The sequence below is a fragment of the Prionailurus bengalensis genome, chromosome D3, assembly GCF_016509475.1.
Source record: "Prionailurus bengalensis isolate Pbe53 chromosome D3, Fcat_Pben_1.1_paternal_pri, whole genome shotgun sequence".
Lineage (NCBI taxonomy): Eukaryota > Metazoa > Chordata > Mammalia > Carnivora > Felidae > Prionailurus > Prionailurus bengalensis.
Window position 1 is genome coordinate 43225799 of NC_057356.1, and position 13676 is coordinate 43239474.

The window sequence follows — 13676 nt, forward strand, 5'->3', positions numbered from 1 at the left end:
TAGGTTAGAAACTATAAAAAAAAAAAAAAAGCATGGGGCACCTGGGTGTCTCAGTCAGTTGGGCACCTGACTCTTGATTTTGGCTCTGGTCATGACCTCATGATTGTGAGATCGGGCTTCATGCTCAGTGTGGAGCCTGCTTGGGATTCTCTCTCAATCCCTCTGCTCCTCTCCCCACCCTGCCCCCAACCTCTAAAATTAAAAAAAAAAAAAAAAAGTTTTTTAAAGTATATTAAAAAAGCTTAACCTCTTTGTGAGCTTTTATTGATGGCTTTTAACTCTTGAAATGTGTCCCTGGCTAGGAGACCTAACTATCTCTTTCATGTCTAAGAAATGCTGGTGTATTTTGCTTCCTAACCAGATTGGTCCCGAGAAAGGTGTTGTGCATCTGGCGACCGCGGCTGTTCTCAACGCTGTGTGGGACCTGTGGGCCAAGCAGGAGGGAAAGGTAACTCACTGGAGGAGCACTTGCAGGAGCTCTGTGGAATAATCCAACACGTGGCAGAGGACTAAATAGTTCCTCTACGAGCAGCCTTCTAAAGACCAAAGACGCAGGCCTCCAAAAGCAATGTGGAAATTTGTTTGATGTGTTTTCTCCGTGGCAGTAGTTAGGAAACCATAGGAGTAGGTTAGAAAGGGCTGAGAAAGAAATGGGAGAGCAGCAGAGGTGAGGAGTCAGGAGGCAGCATTAGAGATCCGGGTGTGCCCGTGGGCTGGTGGGCAGGTGTTTGAAAGTGGGAGTTTGAGTTTACTTTCAGGGGAAAAAGTGGGCACTTTACACATGATTTAAAATTCTTTTTTTTTCCCCAAGCCTCTGTGGAAGTTACTTGTTGACATGGTAAGTAAATTCTTTAACATTATAATGTTAAACAATTATAATAGTGTTGCAGTATAAACGAGATGGATTTCGTGGATTACTTGCCTTTTGTAAATCAGCAAATATATTCAGAATTGTCTGTGGATCGCCATAGTGATGGTAAAGTAAAACCCCAGTAAACCCTAATATTTCTTTTCTGGTATTTGAGGTAACAGCTGGGTGTGCCCACACACAGTGGTCCATGGGAAGCACTGAGTTTGGGTCCTGCCTCCCTCACTGTGGAGGTTTCACATGTAATGCAAATTCTCTGAGCCTCTGTTTCCCAATTATGAAAAGGGGATAATCATCACTTCTCTGAGAACCTCATAGAATTGGTTGAAAGACCAAATGATAAAAGTGTTTCACAAACTCTGAAGAGCAAGATGTTATTATTAAGATGTCATCTGGTCACTTTGAATTTAGAGTGTTGTGGTCTCCATTATCTGATTCTGGAAGAGAAGGAGCCAAATGCTGAAGATAGGTACCTCAGTGTTTCCTTCTTCCTTGTCCTGTTTGTGGCAGGGAAGAGCACCTGCCAGGGGAGGAGGAAAAAAAGCTGGGCAATGGGCAAGTTAAGGGGGGGTGACCTTCAGACCCAGGCAGACCTGGCTTTGAATGTGGGCTCCTCCACTTTCTGGCAGGTTGACCTGAGGCATGTCACTTAATCTCTTTGAGCATCAGCTGCCTTAGGGTGATGTCTTATGTGGTCACTAAAATCCTGGTAGCCAGCAGATGAAGGCCCTGTTATTATTTGACATCACCATTTGGGAAAAACAAAGAACACCTTGGCTTTGAAGACTGTTGGTCAGCAGACATCGTCTCTTCTCTGGGAGAAAGTAAAGACAGGCGGATATCACACCATCGACATGGTTGCAGGTGGCCTGGGGGCCCCATCTGAAGGGGAAGGACATGAGCCACCCTCTAGGCTTAAGGTTAGGCTTTCAGGGGGTGTAGGAGGCGACTCCCCAAACCGAATGAGTTGAGAGGCACCAGAGAGGTGTGACTTCATTCTTATGGATTCTATTTCCTGTTTCAGTAGTGGCCGATAGTCTTCAAAGAGGCAGAATCTCAGCATTGAGTTTTTTTTACAATTTTTTAAAATGTTTATTTTGAGAGAGAGAGAGTGCATGTGCAGGTGAGTGAGGGAGGGGTGGGGGGGGGGAGAGAGAGAGAGAGAGAGAGAGAGAGAGAGAGAATCCCAGGCAAGCTCCACGCCCATTGCAGAACCCATCGCAAGGCTCGATCACACAACTGAGAGATCATGTCCTGAGCCGAAATCAAGAGTAGGACACTTAACTGACTGAGCCACCCAGGTGCCCCGAGCTTTTACAATTTTTGACAGACTAGTGGAGGACTGTTGGTCAGAGTAAAACCTGAGAGGGAGTGAAGCTACTGGTTGCTTCCCAACTGTTAGACTGAGATAGGGAGGGGTCTCAACCAGAGATCCAGCTGAGATGTTGGCCTTGCCAGTGTGGCCAGAGTAGTGAGCATGGGGCAGGAAGAGGCGGGGAGAGAACAGCCAGTGATGGTCCAGGGTGGCCTCCCATGTTTAATCCATTCTGTACCTGTTGGTGAAGTGAATTACCCAATTTGACAAGAGAAAAAATTGACTACAGTCATGCTGCTAATAAATAGTGGGCATAGGGTTGACCCGGGGAGCCTGGCTCTGATACCAGCCTTCTTTCCTCTCCTGCTGAGCTGCGCCAGTATCCCAGTCAGCCCTGATGTGTAGAGCAATGATGTCTAGAGAGACACCAGGCGCTCATCTATCCACTTACTCATGCTGAGTGCTTGCCTCATGCTGGATCCTCTTTCCAGAAGCCATGTTAGTTGGGATGGTTGGAGCCTAGGTGGCAGGAGAGGGAAGGGATGGGGAGGGAGGAGGGGGTTGCAGCGGGAGCACCTGAGGATGTCTTTGGGAGTCAGCCCTGACCCTCTGAAGGGCTCTCAAACAATTTAACACAAATCCCAAAGGTCCTTCCCTGGAAAGGGTAATCCCACGTATCAGTGTAAGCACATCCTTAGAAACATAAGCCATTTGTGAATTGATTTGGGCCTTTCCCCTCTCCTGTCACACTGCCAGGACCCCAGGATGCTGTTATCCTGCATAGATTTCAGGTACATCACAGACGTCCTGACTGAGGAGGAAGCCTATGGTGAGTCATACTCAAGTGACAGAACTGAAGTTTTCTGGTACCACTGATGTGGCATGCCATACCTACCATATAGCATGCATGCTTTGTTGTCTAAAAAAGTGATGATACTTTTTTTTTTTCCAGGAATACTGCAGAAAGGTCAAATTGGCAAAAAAGAGAGAGGTGGGTGGTGAGGAAATTTCCTTCATTGTTTTTGCTGTCACTGTCCTTTTGAATGTCCCTGTCGTCTGGGGGTTCATAGCGTCTTCCCAAATGCCTCGTGCCCAGCAGCTAGGCCCTCTGATGGGCGGTTGCGTCTGGATGTGCCCTGGGTGTGACAGGAAGACCTGGGGTAGTTTGACAGCCTTGGTATTTGCATGATTGTGAATGTGACCAAAGGCTGGGTTTGGGGCTGGGTGCATGTGAAAGGCAGGGTCAGAAGGAGAACTGCTGGATTCTCTGGGGGCAGCAGCTTAGCTACAGGCAATTCTAATCCTGAAGGTCCCTGGAAAGCACAAATGTTGACAAGCTCTGTGTTTCCACAGAAAGGCAAATGCTGATGCATGGCTACCCTGCCTACACGACATCGTGCGCCTGGCTGGGGTACTCGGATGACACGCTGAAGCAGGTGGGCATCCGAAGCTGGTTTTGTAGACAGGTTTTATATTCCTGGCTTTCTGGAGTTTTCATGTTAGCTCTTCTAGATCATTGTGGATCCAAGGCTTCATTCTGAAAGCACTTCTACTGGAGCAAAAGCAAAGCCGCTCATATTGTGGGCATGGGACTTTGTGACCTTATATGTCCCACCATGGGTTCTGGAAGGGGACAGTCCGGGATTTGACCCCAGGCAGAGACAGCAGTGTAATGTCGTGCAGTGTTACACCTAACCATGCTGAGCCTCAGTTTCCTCACTGTGAAATGGGGAAATAATACGGGTCTTGTGGGTGGTTTGGAGGCTCCAGATAAAAGCTGTGAGTTGTGTGACGCTTGTGACCCCGTGGCTGGTACTCGGCTACAGTCAGTGCGAGGTTGATCCCACTGCACTGTACCTGCAGCTGAGAGAAAGACTAGCTTCTGTTTGTTACCCTCACATCCATTAGTTCTCTGGATGCTGCAGGATATCCTAGCTTTAACAAGAGGGATATCAATGCTCCATTGCCCTTTGAGGAGTGTGAACAATTAAAGACATTGTTGCCATAGAGATGAGGAAAGAAAGTCATCCTATGGGTACAAAGAGTTATGGTCTGTTGGCTAAACTGTGCTCTTAATGCATCAACACATAGCTGTTCCTCCGGTGTCCGCTGCTGCCGTAAGTGCATATGAAACCAGATCAGGGACAACTGGGGTCCTCATTAGACCAAGGGGAGCTCTGCCGTGTGTGATGCTGGCTGTGCTCCTCTCCCCGCAGCTCTGCACCGAGGCCCTGCAGGACGGCTGGACCAGGTAACTTGTTTGCGTGGTAACGAGCTTCACTGCCCCAGTTAGCAGCATGATGGGCCAGGAACAAAAGGCACCAGGGCGGCCAGGATTCGTCCAGGAGCAGTCTCACATGGAGGATACGTAGGAGAAGTCTCACTATAGACCAGGCTTTCTCCAAAGATGAGATGTGAGTCCTAATTACAACCCTAAGACCTTGGAGAAACAGACCTTGGAGATCATCAATTTCAAACACCAGTCCAGAATAGAAATCAACTCTTGAAAAAAAATTTTTTTTTAAGTTTACTTATTTATTTTGAGAGGGGGGAGGGAGAGAGAGAATCCTAAGCACACTCTGTACCATCAACATAGAGCCTGATATGGAGCTTGAATCCACGAAATGTGAGACGATGACCTGGGCTGAAACCAAGACCTGGATGCTCAACCCACTGAGCCACCCAGGCGCCCGAGAAGTCCACTCTTTTACTATCAGTAATAAGCATTGACTCAGCTTCCACTTGAAAACCTGCAGAGGCAGTGAGCCTAACTTGGAGGGAGCTTTTGCATTGTTTGAGGGCTCCGTGTGTTAGAAAGAGTCCCAAAATGTATCGAGTCCTTCCCTTCCATGTAACTTCCAGCTACTGGTTCCAGTTCTCTGCAGAGTCTCCAAGCGTCTCCTCTTCCCCTGGAGTGGTGGACCTTCTCCTTCCCAGGCTGCTTCTCTCCAGACCAACTGTTGGCACTTCTCTGCTTGTCTCTGCTGAGCAGATATGGAACCCTGGGCATCCTAGGGTTTTCCTCTGGATACAGTGTGGCTGTCAGTGGTCCCAAAACCTAACACAATGCAGGACATAGAGGGACCATCATCTCGTGATGTGGTCACCATGCGTCTACCAGTTTAGCGTACAGTGGCACATTCTGTAATAGGTCCCTGGGCTCCCTGCATGACTCTCAGTCTGGCCACAGGCCCCCTGCTGCTGCCAGTGTAGTCTGGAGCAGGAGCATCAGCATTTCCTGAGAGCTTGTCAGAAATGGCAGTCCAGCCTCTTCCCAGACCGGCTGCTCAGGAATCTGCATTTTAACAAGATCCCATGTCAAAGGGTGACTTGTGTGCATGCTAAAGTTTGGAAGGCACTGAATTCTTGTAAACTCCAGAGCTAAATGAAGGGTCGGGAAGTGAGAATTTGAACGAGGCAGCATGAAGCATTGGAAAGAGGCTTGGGATGTGATGGATTTGGAATCAGCCTCTTGCCTTTTCCCCTCATCCCCTACAGGTACTTGCTGTGTGATAATGGGAAAATGGCCCAAACTGTCTGAACCTTATTTTCTTTCTCTATAAAATGGGAATAATATTAACTCATGATTCTCCTCAAAGTTGCGGTATCTGAAAAGGATCAGCACAATGGGAGTCATAGCAGGCGCTCAGGAAGTGCCGGCACCTTCTCTCTTTCTGCATACCTAGGGAGGGCTGACCTTTCACTGCATTGATTCAGGATGAAGCCCTCGTATAAACCTCTGCACAGCTGGAGGTATTTTATCAGTCATACTCTTTTTTTTTTTAATTTTTTTTAATGTTTATTTTTGAGAGAGCACGTGCAAGCAGGGTAGAGGCAGAGAGAGAGGGAAACACAGAATCTGAGGCAGGCTCCAGGCTCTGAGCTGTCAGCACAGAGCTGGATGCAGGGCTCGAACCCGCAAACTGAGATCATGACCTAAGCCAAAGCCAGATGCTTAACCGACTGAGCCACCCAGGCACCCCTATCAATCATACTCTTTACGTTCAGGATGTGACAGGCACTTCTCTTTAATTCCAATTCTGGCTTTTGTTCTTAATTCCTTGTCATGGCACAGCAAAAACTCAGTGTTATTAAATATCTGACTGCTCTCCTAGTTCTTAGACTTTGGGTCAACGGGTGGTTTAGCCTTATTGCCCTGATACATTTGCCAGATTATTTTCAAGTGGCTTGTCTGGGACTGCCCAGAAAAGGGCAAAAGGTTACTAGAAGATATGACCTGTGAATTATTGACAGAGGCGGCTGCTTCTGCAGAAAATCCATGTGTCTTTGTCACGTCAGGACACGTCCAAACTACCAAACCGCATTTATTTTACAGGTTTAAGGTAAAAGTGGGTGCTGATCTGCAGGATGACATCCGTAGGTGCCGACTCATCAGAAACATGATTGGACCCGAGAAGACGTTGGTAAATGTCCTCCCCTACCATTGAGAAGCCTTGCGTGAAGCCTGTGTCTTGGGCCAAAATGCAACTCATTTCAAGCAAGGATTAAGGAATGTTGGGAATTTTATTTTATTTTTTAGAGTTTATTTATTTTGAAACAGAGAGAGCATGCTGAAGGGGCAGAGAAAGAGGGAGAGAGGGAGAATCCCAAGCAGGCTCCACACCATCAGTACAGAGCCAGATGTGGGAGGAACTTGAACCATGAGATGCTGACCTGACCCAAAGTCAGATGCTTACGCAACTGAGCCACCCAGGTGCCCCAAAGAACACTGGGAATTTTAAAGCTGAGTGAGAGAGGAAGTACAGATTTGTGTGAGCTGATAGTTTAAAACGTCTGTTCTGCAGAACTGTTTGCATAAGATCAGGCTTAGGGATTATTCCTGCTTGCTGGCACAGAAGCGCCTGAGCAAGCAGGTCTCCCCTTGGAGCCCCAGTGGGCCATTCTTTGACTCCTCTGAAAAAATACGTCCCGCCTGGTCCATCAGGCGGCCAGTCTCAGGGAGCCAATGTTGAAGAGATGCCAGACTTTGCTGAGATAAATGTAAGGATCAGTCATTCCTGACTATTTTTATAAGAGATTTCTTATTACATGTAAAATATTTTTATAAAGTCACAAGATGTTTTTGTGGAGTTTGGGAGGCATGTTTCCTAAGTTAACTAAAATAGGAATTGGGTCCTTGACCTAGGATAAGAAGTATCACTATTTATACATGAGTTAATGCTACTTTTAAGGGGCCATCCTTCTCCAAGTAATTTGTGGTACAATTGATTCTAGGTGTCCTGTCATCTGGTTTTCATAGTGCCCCCTGTGGAAACTCTTACCACTCAGCACTTTCTACTAGAGATACCCACCTCCGTGTCTGTCTTCTCAAAGCGTGATAATGTCAGGGTTGGGGAGGCCCTGTCTTAGTCTCTGCACACCCAGCACCTGACTTCCAGGCAGGATCTCCACATGCAGAGAGCCAGGGCCTGGGAGTTAAAGAGGCCTGGATCTGAACTAGCTATTTACGTGGCTAATTGTTCTTGGCAAGTTCCTTAACTTCTCTGCATGTCAGTTTTCTTTTCTGTAAACTGAGTTAATATGAACTGCGTCATAAAATACCCAGTTGAGTAGGTGCTTCATAAATGGTAGAGTTTGGGTTATTTATTATTCTGCCAGACTTATAGTTGGCAATAGTCAATAAATGACTAGTGAACAAATTTAGAATTGACGATGAATGACTCAGAATGTGATAAAGTAGTTTCCAGAACAATGAATACTGCAAGACAGGTGTACTTCCAAGCCCTAAATGCAGATCGGGCCAGAGCTCCAGGGCCAGCAAGCACTTCTCCTGAGCCTAGCCCAGGACACTTCCAGACACTACAGTGGCTCTGTGAGTTGCATTTCCTCTAGAAGACGCATCTAGAACTACAGTGCCTGTCTTGGTGGCTGTTCTTTGGCTCCTTTTGTAACGGCTGCATACTGATCCTACACAGAGGAGATGTCAGGCTCCCTCTGGAAGTCTTGCTCAGCAGTTGGTGGCACTGAGTGACAGCATTTCCTTCCTCAGAGCTGCAGTCCTGTCACAAGTCAGTACCAGGCAGACCTCATGGTGAAAGATCTCTCTCTCTCTCTCTCTCTCTCTCTCTCTCTCTCTCTCTTTCTCTCTCTCTCTCTCTCTACAGATGATGGATGCCAACCAGCGCTGGGATGTACCTGAGGCAATAGAGTGGATGTCAAAGCTGGCTGAGTTCAAGCCACTGTGGATTGAAGAACCCACCTCCCCTGATGACATTCTGGGACATGCCACCATTTCCAAGGTAGAAAAGCCGCTCCTGCCTCTGTCACTACTGCCATGTATTTTTGTTTGTGGGTTTGGTCTGACAGATCCCCAAATCCCGTTGCTTCTTCCCTTTTACATTTTTACATATTTTAGAGACAGTACATTGCTAAAAGTTGAAAGGCTGCCAACAAACCAAAGGTTAATAGGCACGGCTCCAGACTTTGTAAATATAGAAATCTGACTGATACTAAAATATTTTACTCCCCCAGAACGAAACAAAAGTGCAGATTCCTCTGGTGGACTCAAAATACAAGGTTTACTTAGCTAATGCCTAGGTCAGGCCTGCCCAGGAGAAGGCTACCTGGAGCCCTCACACCAACACACTTCCTGCACCGATCCACCCGGCTTCCCTTCCTCTTGGGTTTAGGGACACCCTGATATGTCAGAGCATCTGAGAACATCCTTTCTCTCAGGGTGTGTCTCCCTTTAGGCAGGTGTCCAGCACGGATATATATAAAGCCAGAATGCCAGGTAGTTAATTTATAAGGAGAACTCCCAACTTCTGGGAGCACTAGAGTTTTGTATCCTCTGACCAGAGCAAGCTCCACAAGGAGCCACATTAAACCAGAGGTTGTTGAGTGAGTGAAAAATCAGGACAGGAACTGGTGGTGCGATTTAAATATGAGACAGTGTCAGTCCAGTGTGGCCCCGCGCATCTCCCCACAGTGCATGGATGTGCCTGCTCCTGGCACCAGGCATGTTGAGTCTTAAGCCTCACCCCTCCCCTGGCAGTGCCTGCCTGCCCAGCCCCGGCCAGCACTCACCCCTACTCCCCTTTTACGTTTTCCTCTGATAACCCTTCCTCCCCAACATCGGGTTTGTAGGTTCGCTTGCTTTACAGTCCATTCCTGCCTGCCTGGGAGATTTTTTCCCCTGGTGTGACTTTGCATTGCTATACTCTCCCCTAATCTGAAAATTGTCACTGTGAGGACAGTCAGTTCCAAGTTCTGGGAAAGATACCTCAGTGTGTCCTACATGAAGTCATAGGTCCTACTGGAGCCATTCTGCTCCATTTCTCTGAACATATGAGCTTCTTATGTGGGACACTCCACAGAAGCCTGTGTTTGAGGGATGCCCTCCCACTCTCCCCACTTCACAGCCTAGCTGGAGAGAAGAGGGTAAGACATGGGGGCATGCTGGGTGGGGCCCTGAGCACTGAGGACAGTAGAAAGAAGGTCACTGAAGGGAGAGACAGGCGTGGGCTGGGATGGTGGAGTGGCCTTGTGGAGGTAAGACAAGAGGAAAGCTGTACTGCAGGTGGGGGAGACGTGAGCAGCAGTCGTGGGGTGACCATGTTGATTTAAACAGAACTGAAAGCTTCTGAGGAGTCATTCTGAAATGAGAATCTAGTGACAGGCCATGGTTCAAGAAACAAGACGTTTGCCTCAGGGTTCTTATGGGGGTAGCCATGCCCTAGTGCTGCCCACTTGCCTACACAGGGACTTGCACCGCTGCCCACCTGGAGGGTCTCCTCAGAAGCTCTTCTGGGTTTCAGCCATCTGAGGTCTTGTTTACATAGGGAAGGCCATCCACTCAGGAGGCCTCCCATGAAGTGGGCGCAGACAGACCAAGGCCGGGGGAAGCCACAGAAACAGCAGGCCCTGGAGATCCCCAGCACAGGGGCTGTGGGGAAGATGGGTCCATGGGGCCAGACAGCAGGTCCGTCTGTGCAGAAGATGTGGCCCAACACAGTGAGCCACCATAGTGTCTTGAAGGAGAGAATAGGATTAAAGAAGATTTCACTGGGAAAAAACATGTAGGATGGATTGAGACACAGGGTACAGGGCAGGTGTGGAACAGACAGAAAGAAAATGGAGGCAGAGAGTAGAGCTAGGAGGCTTTCCCAGTAACCTAGGAGGCCAGGTGGTGAAGGGAGAGGGCAGCTAGAATAGAGCAGGTTCAGGAAATGATTAAAAGGAAGAAATAAACATTGGTACCTATTTAGTGTCAGAAACATATTCTTTAAAATGGTAGAGTGAATGACTTCCCCCCCTCCTCTACTACTTTTCCCCACTCTTTTTTTTGTTTTTGTTTTTGTTTTGAGATAACCGAGAACATTTAAATTAGAAGTTCCTGAAAGCATAAACAAGGAAGCTAGAAGGTGCCTCAGCGACCATCTGCTCTAACTTTTGACCTGGAGACAAGGAGGCCGAGGCTTCTGGTTTTCCATGAATCATCCATGTCCACATATCCCATTAGAGGCGGGACAGCTAGCAGGATTGGCGATACCTGGCTCCTAAATTAAACGTTATCTATTTATTAGAGAGAGAGAGAGAGAGAATGCAAGCAGTGGAGAGAGAATCTCAAGCAGGCCCTATAGTCAGCATGGAGTCGAATGCGGGGTTCAATCCCACAACCCTGGGATCATGACCTGAGCCGAAACCAAGAGTTGGACACTCAACCGCTTGAGCTACCCAGGTGCCCCTAGGGCTTTTCTGTAGGGGAGTGGTTCTATCTAGTGGTTCAGATGTCTGCCCTGGCTCTGGAGTGGGCCTGGAGTTCAAGCCTGGGCTCTACCCCTTTCTAGCTTTGTCATCTGGGAACAGTTGCTAGCCCTGAACCTGTTTTGCCTCTGTGAAATGGGGGTGATGATGATTCCTGTCCCAGTGGGCTGTGATGAGCAGTCATTTCAGTCACGGTTTCATGCAGCACCACACAGTTGAGAGCACACCACGCTAGTAAGAGCTCAATGTTAGCTATTGGTGCCACTGATACCTGAGGAGAGTACCTATGGCCTCGCAATCCCGGTGGGGGAAGGGGAGAGCAGCCTGGAGCCCAAGTGGAGGGAAGTGAGGTAGCTTCAGGCAGTAGGACTGAGAGAGCAGTCTGAGTCTAAGAAGACTCCAGCACTTGCCAAGTGAGCATTTCACCAGGTTAGGAATGAGCTTACCCTGACCTGTAAAGTGGATCTAAGACTGCTTGCTGAGCTTGAAGGGAGAGGGCTCTAGAACAACTACAGAAGAGGGGGGTTGGGAGAATCTGCAGAACTGTAGCCGGGAAGGGAACTAACGGCAGCATATGAACTAGTGCTGACTGTATCCTCTGTAGGCACACACAGCCGCTCTTGTGTGCATACATCATCCCCTTGACCACCTTCTGCCATTCCTTAAACTTCACATGGCTCCACAGCAGGGACGTTTCCTTCTTCAGCTCTAAGTAGTTAAACAACTGTAAATATTTTTAAACATTGGGAGTTTCAGTTTAAAGGTTTGGGAAAATAACATCAAGTTGCCTTATATTTTACAGGCATTGGTCCCACTAGGAATTGGTGTCGCCACAGGAGAGCAGGTAAATGACATCTCCTTGGGGACAGTACACACTGGCCAGCCACTGAGGACACTGGCATACATTAGGTTACATCACCTGTGTTATTTTGAGTTTGGAAGCTTTCTTTTTCTTTTTTTTTTTTTAATGCTTGTTTACTTGGAGCGAACATGAGTCGGGGAGGGGCAGAGAGAGAGAGACAGAGAGAGAGGAACCCAACCAGGCTCCATGCTCAGCACAGAGCCTGATGTGGGGCTGGATCCCACGACCATGAGATCATGACCTGAGCCGAAATCAAGAGTCAGACACTTAATCAACTGAGCCACCCAGGTGCCCCCGAGTTGGGGAGTTTTAATTTCAGAAATGGGGATATTTTACAGCACATCAGTAGAACCTGGAGTCAGATACAGTCAAAAGTTTGTCTCTTTTCCCACAATTTATATGACTAAGGCCATTTATCTTCTTCAAAGTATCTAATCAAAATTCACAAGGCAGCAATTTAAAGCTGCTCATGCAAGGGCATAAGATGCACTGTATGGTTTTAAGAAAGCCAGCTTCCAAACGGAGTAAACATTATAGCGTTCACTCTTTGTGCTTATAAAACGAAGCACAAATGCCTGCCAAAACCTGCGGCAGTCCACCCACGAGCAGAGCAGTGTGAAGGAACAGATTCTCAGTTTTCCCAGCAAAAGGAGCAATGCTGTTTAGCTGTGTTTTTTGTCGTCCAAACCACCTGCTCATCGTCATCACCATATTTCATCCTGATGTTTGCTTCACTTCCCACTTGCCAGTCACTATGACAGCATTTCCTTAATAGATGTCAAGCTGATGTGACTTTAGCATGACCGTGGTGTGACCATTCCACTAACGGATTTATATAGCAGTGAGCAGCGAGGTCCCCGGCTTGTATTATCAGGGCTTGCTTCACGCAGGTGAAAACAAAGACTAGATACAGTCCAAGCTTCCAGAGGCCGCTGAGGAGTGACTTGGAATTGGCGCATTGCCAGGTGTAGATACCCTAATGGCCAAAGCTGACTCTTCTAATTAGTTTTATTTTAAACGTTTTTTTTTTTTTTTTTAATGTTTATTTATTTTGGAGGGAGTGCAAGCAGTGGAGGGGCAGAGAAAGGGGACAGAGGGTCCGAAACAGGCTGTGCGCTGACAGGCTGACCACAGTGAGCCTGATGTGGGGCTCAAACTCACGAACCGCAAGATCATGACCTGAGCTGAAGTCGGACGCTCAACGACTGAGCCACCCAGGTGCCCCATTCTGTTGGTTTTATTTTAATTCTATTTCCAGTGCCACAATAGAGTCATATTTAAGCAGCTTCTCCAAGCGAAAGCCCTGCAGTTTCTCCAGATTGACAGCTGCAGGCTGGGAAGTGTCAATGAAAACCTCTCAGTGTTGCTGATGGCCAAAAAGTTTGAAAGTAAGGGCACCCTGGAGCTGCGCACCAAACCTCCATTTCCTGCCCACCACACACCCGTGGGGCCCTCTGTAGGGACTCTTTTCGGTTTAATCAAGGGCTCTTTGACGATTTTTATCCTGGAGTTTCATCCCTGTATACTAATGAATGACATAATCACCTGTGGGCAATGAGAAAACCTGGAGGTTCTCTTTCATCCCCACCCCCACCCTACCTGGCATTAAGTAGAAATCTGTCTTTATTGTAGTTCCTGTTTGCCCCCATGCTGGTGGAGTTGGCCTCTGTGAATTGGTACAGCACCTGATTATATTTGACTTCATATCAGTTTCTGCAAGCCTTAAAAACAGGTCAGTAACGTGGAGTTAGCTTCAGAAGTGTCCCTCGGTCCAGGCCAGACCTTTTAAAATTCTGCTCTGGCGGGGCGCCTGGGTGGCGCAGTCAGTTAAGCGTCCGACTTCGGCCAGGTCACGATCTTTCGGTCCGGGAGTTCGAACCCCGCGTCAGGCTCTGGGCTGATGG

The 13676-nt window shown here is 47.8% G+C and overlaps 1 protein-coding gene across 3 annotated transcripts in view; it reads left to right on the top strand.

Moving 5' to 3' along the window:
* ENOSF1 (enolase superfamily member 1) overlaps nucleotides 1-13676 on the top strand; it is a 29942-nt gene that overhangs the window by 13182 nt on the left and 3084 nt on the right. For 2 of the 3 annotated variants that reach the window (XM_043558416.1, XM_043558418.1), the window contains 11 exons: nucleotides 362-448; nucleotides 812-838; nucleotides 2940-3012; nucleotides 3136-3174; nucleotides 3537-3619; nucleotides 4400-4434; nucleotides 6520-6607; nucleotides 8309-8443; nucleotides 11713-11754; nucleotides 13031-13160; nucleotides 13405-13504. In XM_043558416.1, coding sequence (XP_043414351.1) covers nucleotides 362-448; nucleotides 812-838; nucleotides 2940-3012; nucleotides 3136-3174; nucleotides 3537-3619; nucleotides 4400-4434; nucleotides 6520-6607; nucleotides 8309-8443; nucleotides 11713-11754; nucleotides 13031-13160; nucleotides 13405-13504 — 839 coding nt within the window. Of the gene's footprint in view, nucleotides 1-361; nucleotides 449-811; nucleotides 839-2939; nucleotides 3013-3135; nucleotides 3175-3536; nucleotides 3620-4399; nucleotides 4435-6519; nucleotides 6608-8308; nucleotides 8444-11712; nucleotides 11755-13030; nucleotides 13161-13404; nucleotides 13563-13676 lie in introns of all 3 variants that reach the window. The other variant, XM_043558417.1, reaches the window with a different exon arrangement.